The following is a 12,257-nucleotide window of genomic DNA, read 5'->3' as shown; positions in this document are numbered from 1 at the left end:
TTGGAGATCTGGGGGAGGCAATCACAGAGGAAGTGTTCAATTTAGGACATTGAGGATAGGAATGATTTAACAGATGAATATGAGGGCAATAGCATTCGAGGGGAGAAGCACAATGAGACAAGCAGGGAAGCTTGAAAATGCAGCTCTATTTAGGGAATAATGAGGGACATCGTATTACTAAAGAGCAGGGTTCATGCTGGGCTGAAAGGAAAAAAACTCAAAAGTGTTCAAAGACGCTCAACCCTTCAAAGCTTGAATTATTTCCCCCCATGCTCTTCGTGATTTGGTGGTTTGTGCTGAGAAGTCTGCTGTAATTCTGATGGGTGTTCCCTTGTAAGTGATCTGTTTCTTGTCTCTGATGGCTTTTAGTATTCTGTTCTTATATTGGATTTCTGGAATTTTGATTATTATATGCCTGGGTGTTGCTCTGTTTGGGTTATAGGTGGCTGGGGTCCTGTATGCCTCATACATCTGAGTATCTTTACCTTTTGCTAAATTAGGAAAATTCTCCTGGATTATTTCTGTGAATAGCTTTTGTAGTTCATCTGTTTGTGTCCCTACTTCTTCTTTTATGTTCTTAATTCTTAAGTTATAGATCCTCTTGTCATCTTCTAGTCTTTGTATTATTGCTGTTTGTTTTCTTGTTATTTTTAAGTTTTTCATTTCATGCTCCCACCTTACAAATCTGTCCTCCAGTTCTGATAATCTATCCTTAGTTTCTTTCAAGCTGTTATGCCAGCTTTTGATAGAGTTTTTAGTTTCCTGGTAATCTCTGTGAACCTACTTCACGTATTCTATGTTTTCTCTATTTTCTCCATCAAACAATTCTCCCCTTTTTTTCTGTTCTTCCATTCCACCATTCTTGGGCGGTGCTTAGCATTTCTCTAACTATTCTACTTATTTCTTGCTTTATTTCATTAAATACTTCATTTTTGAACTCGTCTATGAGGCTCCGGAGATACCGCTTTATGTCTATAGGTGCCATGTCTGATATTGCATGTTTTCTGTCTTCATTCTCCTTTGCATTTACCTTTCCTGCATCAGTGTTCTCAGGATTGGGACCGAGGACCCTTTCTTGTTGCTCCCTTTTCCCATACTTTTTGTTCCTTCCATACAAGCCTATGTAGGAGGCTCAGTTTTTTTTTTTTTTCTCTTTGTCTGTTGCAGTTTGTTTGAATCCACCAGCTAGGTGTTCCCGCCTACTGCAGTGTACTAGGGAGATACAGACCTGGGCAGCCTCTGCTGGGCCTGACCCTCCAGGTCAACCTACTGAATGCTTCACTGCTAGGGTGCACCGCCAGGCGCAGGGACCTGATTTAGGCTAGCCTACAGGATCTTATTCCACGGCGTCACCAGGCCAAGCGCTCCCCACCACTCCCGCTTGAGAGGGGAATATGCGACTAAAGTCACTGCAGGGCCCTGTTCCGGCTAGTCTGCTCATTCCCAGAATGTCCTCTGTTGGAGCCTCCTAGTCTATGAAAGGGTCCCCATTTGTCTCACTCACCACAGGTCGATGCAGGGCTCCCTGCCAGTCCCACTCTCAATGCCGTTTGGGCCAATTCCCGCTCTCAGAGCTTTCGCGCATCTCTCTCCCTGCCGTGCGGATTGGGACGCAGTATCGGCAGCAGGACATTCAAATCGCGGCTTCCAATGGCGCAGGATCCAGCTTCCACACTGAGATTTTATCTGTTCCTGTTACAGCATCAGGTTTGCATTTCCAGTTGGTTTCTCTCAGCTTGCTTTGTTCCTGGGTTGGCAAGGTACATCTCCCCTTGCGTAGGACTCCTCACATAGCACCGCTCCTGGATTCTAAGCTGGTAATCTCAGAGAGCCTCCGTGGCCGCTGTTATTTTTCCACCATGTTCTCCCAGAAGTAGATTGATATATCCTGCACAACTGTCCCTAGAAATTGATGGAAAAACAAGGTGCTTCCAGGATAAAGAGGAACTAGGGGAATTTGCAACCACCAATTCAACTCTACAGAGATTACTGCAGGATATTCTAAAAATACCAAGATTCCAGAAACAATGACAGAGCGGCCACAATGAATGGAGCAGAAAGTGAAATGAAGAGGACAAACTGACAACCAGTGACAGAAAAAAAGCTCAACAGAAATGAGGCAGAGAGCTTCCGGGAGAACATGGCGGACAGATAACAGCAACTACCGGAGGCTCTCTGAAAGACTCGGCTCAGAAGCCAGGAATGGTGCGGATTAAGGAGACATAAGCAGGTGAAGGTACGCTCTGCTGACTCAGGAACGAACTGGGCTGAGAGAAACCAACTTGGAATGCAGTCCTGGTGCTAAAACAGGAACAGAAAAGACTCGGTGTGGAGGCTGGAACCGCGCCATTGTAAGCCGCGATTTGGGTTTCCCGCCGCACGGCGGCTGGCTGCCTCTACAGTGGCTCGGCAGGGAGAGACGTGCAGAAGCTCTGAGAACGGCAATCTGCGAACGGCAGGGAGGCGTGCACTGACTTGTGGTGAGGTGAGTGAGAGAAACTGACACTCTACCACAATTTGACTCCAGCAGAGGACTTTCTGGGCCCGAGCAGTCCTGTGGGAGCAGGGCGCGGTAGCGACTCCAGCCACACATCCCCCTCTCGGGCGGGATTGGTGAAAAGTGCCTGGCCTGCGTGACGCTGCCGGCGGACCTGTTAGACTGTCCCAACCCAGATCCCAGAGCCTGACGGTGGCCGGGAGGGGAGACGCGTAGGCTGCCTGGTCCGTAACTCCCTGGTGCGCAGCGGTGAGCGGGAACACCTAACTGGCGCAATTCGATCAGGCTGTGGCTGACTGGGAGAGAAGCTGGGCCTCTTATATAAGCTTGCATATATAAGGAACAGAGAAGAAGAGGCAGCATGGGAAGAGGCAGCAACAAGAAAGGCTCCTCGGCCCCCAATTCTGAGAAACAGGCAATAGCAGACACCGCACCAATACACATAAGGCACCATATAGAGAGCCTCATAGACCAATTCAGGAATGAAGTTATCAATGACCTGAAGCTAGAAGTATGCAGAATAGTTAGAGAAATGCTAAGTACCACCCAAGAAAAAACAGGTGGTGGAATGGAAGAACAGAAAAAAAGGGGAGAATTGTTTGATGGAGAAAACAGAGAAAGCATAGAATACGTGAAGCAGGTTCAAAGGGACTACCAAGATACTAAGAAGTCTATAGAAGACTGGCATAACAGCTTGAAAGAAACTAAGGACAGACTATCTGAACTGGAGGGCAGACTTGTAATATGGGAGAATGAAATGAAAAACTTCTTAAAAATAACAAAGAAACAAACAGCAATAATACAAAGACAAGAGGATGATAAGAGGATCCATAACTTAAGGATTAAAAACATAAAAGAAGAAGTAGGGACACAAACAAGTAAACTACAAAAGCTACTCACAGAAATAATCCAGGAGAATTTTCCTAATTTAGCAAAAGGTAAAGATACTCAGATGTATGAGGCATACAGGACCCCAGCCACCTACAACCCAAACAGAGAAACACCCAGGCATATAATAATAAAAATTCCAGAAATTCAATACAAGAACAGAATATTAAAAGCTGTAAGAGACAAGAAACAGACCACTTACAAGGGAACACCCATCAGAATTACAGCAGATTTCTCTGCACAAACCATCAAATCACGAAGAGCGTGGGGGGAAATAATTCAAGCTTTGAAAGATAATAATCTCCAGCCAAGATTGAGATATCCTGCACAACTGTCCCTGGAAATTGATGGAAAAACAAGGTGCTTCCAGGATAAAGAGGAACTGGGGGAATTTGCAACCACCAATTCAACTCTACAGAGAGTATTGCAGGATATTCTAAAAAAAGAAAAATACAAAGAATCCAGAAATAATGGCAGAGAGGCCACAACGAATGGAGCAGAGAACAAAATGAAGAAGACAAACTGACAGCTACTGACAGAAAAAGAGCTCAACAGAAATGAGGCAGAGAAGATTGGATGATAGGAACAGTTATTTTGGAGAAAATGACATCTTAATAGGTAATACTGATTTAGTATCATCTTGTTTTGAAGTCTCATCTAGCTTTTGTCCTTCTGCCTCCAATGGTCTAAATAGGCTGTATCTTATTGGATTTTATTTTGTACGATAGTACAAGCAAAAACCTTTTAAAGACAAGGAGATTATACAGAAACCATTGTTCATTTTCTGTTAGTCGATTCTAAATACTCTGTAATGCTGTCATTCTCTTGAATGGTTTTACATTGTTTTGATATACTTAATGCTACAGTATACGAAGTTGTACTCAAGGATTTCAAAGAAAGAAGCAATATGGTAACTACTTTTAGGTTAGGATTATCTGGTGGTGAAACACTATTCTGCTTAAATAGTTATGTTTTGATCTGCACTGTTTCGTTGTTATGCCCTCTTTTATCTCAATCTCCAATCCATTATTTACTTTTTTATCTTTATCCTTTTAATTAAAGGAAAAAAATAGCAGGATATATTATAGTAACCCACTTTGACTTTTCATTACCTTGATTTAAAGCCCTGTATTACTCTCACCATCTGGTTTTTAACTGATGTTCCCCTATTCTGATTTGCTGGATAGTATCAGGTTCGAAAGTTTAGGCATCAGCTGTGAAGATAATGAGATTCATTATGACGCCCATTCTTGTTGACTTTTATCTACTTTTGAAGACCTACAATGTCTCCGATGTTTTGGTTTTGTCGGTTTTATTCTTTACTGTTTTGTTCAATTGTATTATAACTAACGATATAGGCAATTCTATTAGAGATAGCGGGAGGCAGTATGGTAACCATTGTTGATCACCTTGTATTATGTTTTTACATTATCTATTATGTCCACCCTTTTGACTTGACCGATTCTGTTCTGTTATGTTACATTTGGTTTTACTCTCTTCCAAAAAAGTAATAAGAACCGTGGGAGCAATGAAACCCAAAATGTGTAATAGTCATGGTACAAAAGAGAGGAAAAGAAAGTGCTCCAAACAATATAACTGCATGTATATTTAAGTGTATAAGATAGAAAATGATATCACAGAGTTTTATTGGATCAATGAACTGTTTGCAGTATCATTGATGGAATGTCCACTTTACAAGCTTTAATTTTGTGACTTGAACAATTATTTCTAAGATGACAATATGTAATCCATTAACTAGTGATTTCCTACTGTTCATTTATTTTCTGTAAATCTGTATAACTTGTACCCTTTCCCTGCTTTTTTTTTCTTTTCTCCTTAAATAAAATTTAAAAAAAAAAAAAGAAAAGAAAAGAAATGAGGCAGAGAAGGTTGGATGGTAGGAACAGCCATTTTGGAGAAAACAAGACATCATAATAGGTAATGCTGATTTAATATCCTCTTGTTTTGAAGTCCCCTCAAGCTTTTGTTCTTCTGTCTCCATTGGTTTTAACGTGTTGCATCTTATTGGATTTTATTATATGTGATAATATAAACAAAAACTTTTATAGACAAGGAGATTATACAGAAACCATTGTTCATTTTCTGTTAGTTGATTCTAAATACCCTGTAATACTATCATTCTCTTGAATGGTTTTACATTGTCTTGATATGTTTGATGCTACAGTATACGAAGTTATACCCAAAGATTTTAAGGGAAGAGACACTATGGTAACTACTATTATGTAGAGATTATCTTGTGGTGAAACACTATTTTGCTTAAATGGCTGTGTTTTGACCTGCACTGTTTTGTTGTTATGCCCTCTTTTTTATCTCAATCTCCTTTTTATTATCTACTTTTTCATTTTTATCCTTTTAATTAAGGGAAAAATAAATTAAAAATAGCAGGATATATTATAGTAACCCACTTTGATTTCCTATTAACTTGATTTGAAACTCTGTATTGCTCTCACCATCTTGTTTTGACTGATTTTCCTCTATTCTATTATGCTAGATAGTACCAAGTTTGAAAGTCTAGGCAACAACTATGAAGACAATAAGATCCATTGTGACGCCCATTCTGGTTGACTATTATCTTCTTTTGAAGTCCTCTAATGTCTCCAATGTTTTGGTTTTATTGGTCTTATTCTTTACTGTTTTGTTCAATTTTATTATAACTGACGATATAGGCAATTCTTTTTAAGCTAGCAAGAGGCATTAATGGTAACCATTGTTGATCACCTTGTATTTTGTTTTTACATTATGTATTATGTCCATCCTTTTGATTTGACTGACTCTGTCCTGGTATGTCACATTTGGTTTTACTTTCTTCAAAAAAAAAAAAAGTAATAAGAACTGTGGGAGTAATAAAACCCAAAATGTGTAATTGTCATTGTACAAAAGAAAGGAAAAGAAAGTTCTCTAACGGATATAACTGCATATATATTTAAGTGTATAAGATAGATAACCATATTACTGAGTTTTGTTGGATTATTGAACAAAACTGTTTGCAGTCTCACTGTTTGAAAGTCCCCTCTATATGCTTTAATTTTATAACTTCAACAGCTATTTCTAAGATGACAATATGTAATTAACTAGTGATTTCTTACTGTTTATTTTTTCTGAAATTCTGTATAACTTGTACCCTTTTTGTTTTTTTTTTTTTTCTTTTTTCTCCTTAAATAAAATTTTTTTTAAAATGATTCTATACATTAAAAAAAAAAAAAAAAAAAAAAAAAGACGCCCAACCACAAGGCCTTGATTGCTGTGACAAAGAGTTGGGTCTTCACTCTGCCAGGAATGGAAAACCAACTCAGTGGGTCTCTGAAGAGAGAAGTGGCCCAATCCTTCCTCAGATGAGAGAGCTTCAGGCAGATCCCTGCTTGTCCATGAAAATGGATAAAGTAACCATAGTCGGCCAGCTTGAAAGTTCTTGCTCCCAGCCAGGAAGCAAAGCCCAGGGGGAGGTCCAGAGGAGGCAAAAAGAAAGATGGTACAGGGAGAATCCTCAGGTTTTAGCAGCTGAGATCTCACTGGATGTACATAGAAGTCTCTTGAAAGAAGGAACTATGTCCCATTCATCTTTGAGCCTTTTGTGCTTTCTAGAACACCCAGCACACAAGTGGCACTTTCATTGAAGTTGAGCTCCTACCATGGTGACCTCGGAGGGTTTTAAAGGATCTGGAAATTTTCCCAAAATGATACACAGAATTGTGTGTCTGTAGATATTGTGCATCTGTTGGAGAAGGTCTTTAAACTGTATCATGTCCTCAAAAGCCCGTGACTCAAAAACTGGTTAAAAACAATGGTTTTAGAAATTCAGATTCTTCCTCCCTCTTAGTAAGCACCCAGGCATGAGCCTACCGGCACGTGGGCTGAGAACCAAGCACACACACACACACACACCTGCCGCCAAGCTACTGGGGATAGATGTCTCAGCATCTCTTGGGAGAATGACTGCATGCAATATAGCAAATATGGGGGATTTCTTTCTATCTTCTGTTTGAAGGCAAAGGTTGTTTTCACTGTATTGTTTTGTTATGTTTCTTTTGCTCTATTCAATACTCTCAATTGGTTTTATAATGTTCTGTTTTTGGTTTGATTCTGCTATGTCTAATTGACTGGACAACTATTGTGAAGATAACGAGATATACTATAATACTTATTACTACCATCCCAGTATCCTGCTGTGAAATTCTGTACCAATTTCACTGCATTGTCTTGACTGACTTTGTTCTATATTGCTCTGTTGTATTTTTACTACTTTCAAAATAAAATTAAAAATTAAAAAAAGAGATTCGTTGTTTGCATAAATGTTTCAAACTCTTGCTTTTATTCCTTCACTAAGTACCAACTTCCAATAAAAAAAAAAGGATCAACAACATTAAGTGGATACTTTGAGCATTGCTGCGTTTTATTTGTAGTAAAAACTCAACATATAAATTCAGCAATGAGTCTAAATTACACTGAAGCTCTGAAAGATATTTTCCCTGCCCATACCTGACCTCATTCTCCGGTTGCACACCCCATTTCAGAACTTACTCTCTAATAGCCGATGCTTCTGTGAGACTGTGAATCAATTTTAATTTGGACTTTAGCTTCTGCAGCAAGTGCCTTTGAAGAAGCACCTTCCTGAGAATGCCAGCTTGCACCTTTCAATTACAGCCAGATAATTAGGATGGAGCCTCACTGGCTCCCAGTCCCTTCCCAAGAGGATGAGGGGAGACGGATAGGCAGGGCGTCTCTGGGCATCTGACACCTTTTTCAAACTTTGAAAGAGATCATAGTGTCCAAACTCCCCTGTTTGTCAGAATTACCTGGGGAAGGAATGGCTTAGATGCCAAACTAGTAGATTTTCTGTGCTATTCCAATAGTAGAAAGAGACTATATAGCAGAGTATTTAAAAGTAGGATGGTGGAAGGCTAGGGTTACAGCCCAGTGGCACAGTGCCTGCCTGCCAAGCACAAGATCCTGAGTTTGAGTCTCAGTACCAAAAAAAGAAAGAAAATAGGACTTTCCTGGAAAATCCAGAACATACATTTTGAAAGAAGAAAATAGCACCTGACCTTGGGAAAATGTGCAGCCTAGAAAGATAAGGGGCACATATGGGGAAGGTGCAGTTCCTCTTAGGCGAAGAGGTAAGACAGTGTGTGTTTTGTGCAAGGGGAAATTATTGAGAAAAAGGGGAAAGGGAAAAAGGAGGGAAGGAATCTAGAGAAAAGAGCCACCACTATACAGTAAGGTCCTCATGGAAAAAGCTGCGTGAATGAAGGGCAAAGGCGAGTAATTTTCTCAGGACATCCAACTACTAAGTGCCTGAGCCAGAACCCAAGCTCAGGTCTGTCTCACTGCAAAGATGACATCATTTTTGTGCTACACAGTAGTATCCCAGAAACACTCCCAAGACAAAGTTGATGAACCTTTAAAGCATTATGCTAAGTGGAAAAAAACAGGCACAAAAGAGTCCATGTTGTATGATTCTATTTATAAGACCCATCCAGAATCCATAAATCCATTGAGACCGAAAGAAGACTAGTGATTGCAAGGAGTCGGAGGGGAGAAGAGTTGGAGGGGAGACTGTTTAATGGCACAGGGTGTCTTTTTTGGGGTGATGAAAATGTCTTGCGGCCGGGCGGGCGGCGCGGGGTGCGGGGGGCGGGGATGGCGCCCGGCCGCCGCGTAGCCATGGGGACCAGGGCGAAGAGCTGTTGCGCAGCCATTGGTACCTGTATTGGGGAAACATAGCATACAAGCAAGAAGCTTACAGCCTCAGTGGCGAAAATTTTTTCATGTCAGAGACCGAGAACTCTTGCAGTCGTTTATGTCATCCCTTCTTCTCCAGACAGAAGATACCAAAAAGTTGCAATCAAAGATCTCTTCATCTTATTGATAAAGTCACTAATAAGCCAAAATGTCTGTCAACGTCAACCGCAGCGTTTCAGACCAGTTCTATCGCTACAAGATGCCCCGTCTGATTGCCAAGGTTGAGGGCAAAGGAAATGGAATCAAGACAGTTATAGTCAACATGGTTGACGTTGCAAAGGCGCTTAATCGGCCTCCAACGTATCCCACCAAATACTTTGGTTGTGAGCTGGGAGCACAGACCCAGTTTGATGTAAAGAATGACCGTTACATTGTCAATGGATCTCATGAGGCGAATAAGCTGCAAGACATGTTGGATGGATTCATTAAAAAATTTGTTCTCTGTCCTGAGTGTGAGAATCCTGAAACAGATCTGCATGTGAATCCGAAGAAGCAAACAATAGGTAATTCTTGTAAAGCCTGTGGCTATCGAGGCATGCTTGACACACATCATAAACTCTGCACATTCATTCTCAAAAACCCACCTGAGAATAGTGACAGTGGTACAGGAAAGAAAGAGAAGGAAAAGAAAAACAGAAAGGGCAAAGACAAGGAAAATGGTTCAGTATCCAGCAGTGAGACCCCACCACCACCACCCCCGAGTGAAATGAGCCCCCCTCCACGGGCCATCGAAGAGGAGGAGGATGATGACTGGGGGGAGGACACAACTGAGGAGGCTCAGAGGCGCAGGATGGATGAGATCAGCGACCATGCCAAAGTCCTGACACTCAGTGATGACTTGGAGAGGACCATAGAGGAGCGTGTGAATATCCTGTTTGATTTTGTTAAGAAAAAGAAGGAAGAGGGCATTATTGACTCATCTGACAAAGAAATTGTTGCTGAAGCAGAAAGACTAGATGTAAAAGCCATGGGCCCTCTTGTTCTGACTGAAGTTCTTTTTAACGAGAAGATTAGAGAACAAATTAAGAAATACAGGCGCCATTTCCTCAGATTCTGTCACAACAACAAAAAAGCTCAGCGGTACCTTCTTCACGGGTTGGAGTGTGTGGTGGCGATGCATCAAGCTCAGCTCCTCGCCAAGATCCCACATATCTTGAAGGAGATGTACGACGCAGACCTCTTAGAAGAGGAGGTCATCATCAGCTGGTCGGAAAAGGCCTCTAAGAAGTATGTTTCAAAGGAACTTGCCAAAGAGATTCGTGTCAAAGCAGAACCGTTTATTAAGTGGTTGAAGGAGGCAGAGGAAGAATCCTCTGGTGGTGAAGATGAGGAAGAAGATGAAAACATTGAGGTGGTTTATTCGAAGACTGCCAGTGTGCCGAAAGTTGAGACTGTAAAGTCTGACAACAAGGACGATGACATTGATATTGATGCCATTTAAAAGGATGGGTGCAACCTAGCTAACAGTGTAATGCTGCAAATTGTTCTCCATTATCAGCCAGAAGTGCAACATGTATGTGCAGAAGCTCAAATGGCTTAACATCGTGCTACACTTTATACTAAAATCTGTTACTGTGAGTGGTCTGTAATTAAGCCCAGTGAGACACCTAGGGAGTCCATACACGTCAGTGAGCAGATGTAGTTTGCTTATTTATAGCATGTTTCTTTTGGGAAAACTAGTGGTGGACATATTTGGATCACATTTATACAGTTATAAAAATAAAGATTTGATTTTGGTCACTTGAAAAAAAAAAAAAAAAAAAAAAAAAAAAGAAAATGTCTTGAAACCAGATACAGATAATAGATTCACAGCTAGTGACTGTACTAAATGCCACTGAATTGTATGCCTTAAATACTTGATAGTTAACTTTATATTATATAAAATTTAGCTCGATTTTTTTTTTTTTTATAAAAAGCTGCTAGGAAAGAGAATTTAAGGAAACAAAACTCAAGAAATGAAAACACCTTCAGTGTATTCAGGGGTCAGTGAGAAGATTGCCAACATGTCCTTCTTTTTTTTTTTTTTTTTTTGCCAACATGTCCTTCTTGATTCAAGTGAAGAGTTTGGGTAAAGTCATGAGTATCCGCCCTTGGTTTAGAGTGAGAATTTCCAAGCACTGTCATTCTACTTTCCTAAGCACAGTAAGAGCTGCCCTCTAGGGCTCTAAATGCCTCTGTGTGCATTTTGGTGTTAAGAGGGGTGAATGCCACCCTTGCTGCTGGTCCTCTAAATCAGAAGACACCATATGATGCCTGACTATTCCCCAGAACTAGGAAATGTGCTCGTATCTTGGTTGCTCCAGGCAACTCTGAATCTCTGTGAATCTTAACCAGAGATCTGCTCCCCTTCCCATCTCATCTGGGCTTTGTTCTTGGCATTGAAGGAGCAGCAGCTCTCATGCAAGGCCTTGGTGGAGCGCTTGAGAGTCTGGGATTGGCTTTACTCCAGTTAACATTGGGCACTGTAGACACTAAGGCAACTCATGAGAATGAGGACTTCCCAAGGCTCAGGCACACACCCAGGCAAGAGTCTCCTAGCCAAGCAGCAGAGGCCCCGCCCATAGACTCACTGTAGGGCTTCAGTCTCCTATGGGTTCCTCGGGAAATGCTTTGCTTCACTTGGGGCTATTCTCAGAACTCTGTGTCTTATTGGTAGTGGTTCCTGTTTGTTTAGAATTTCACAAAACAAATAGTCTCTGTTAAGGCCTTGTTATCTTTCTGGCAGTTAGAAGGAGAGGACAAGACTGCAAAAGCTGCACTATTCCCTGTCCTTCCCGAGGCTCCATAGCTCAGTCTCCTCCAGTGAGCCATAGGCTCTGCTCCTGGAAGGTATCCACCAAGTACATCTGGAATATAAGAATCAGATTCTTCAGCTGCCCATTTATGCCCATTATTGGGCTCATGGAAGCATCCAGAAAGTGTGTCCAGTTCAGTCTTGCCTGGTATCAATCGTGGTGCTAAAAGTCAGGTTCTGTCATGGGCCCAGTAGGAGTCCTATTGGGTTTACAGTACAGTGGCCCACATAGAATCTACTCAGTGCCTATTGTATAGTCAAGCACCGTACAGCGACTTCCCTGAGCCCAGTGAGTTGTAACATTCTTGGCCTGGGCAA

General features: G+C 41.3%; 1 protein-coding gene across 1 annotated transcript; it reads left to right on the top strand.

Moving 5' to 3' along the window:
* Positions 1-9,063: 9,063 nt before the first annotated feature.
* LOC134476585 (eukaryotic translation initiation factor 5) lies at positions 9,064-10,885 on the top strand. Its single transcript, XM_063251904.1, has one exon. The coding sequence runs from the start codon at positions 9,294-9,296 to the stop codon at positions 10,584-10,586; it is 1,293 nt and encodes a 430-aa protein (XP_063107974.1). The 5' UTR covers positions 9,064-9,293; the 3' UTR covers positions 10,587-10,885.
* Positions 10,886-12,257: the final 1,372 nt, after the last annotated feature.

Source organism: Cavia porcellus, unplaced genomic scaffold, assembly GCF_034190915.1.
Source record: "Cavia porcellus strain 051 isolate PalLab524CR breed Dunkin Hartley unplaced genomic scaffold, mCavPor4.1 scaffold_6, whole genome shotgun sequence".
Lineage (NCBI taxonomy): Eukaryota > Metazoa > Chordata > Mammalia > Rodentia > Caviidae > Cavia > Cavia porcellus.
Note: the sequence above shows the minus strand (reverse complement) of the source record. Positions and strands in the feature narration are given on the sequence as shown.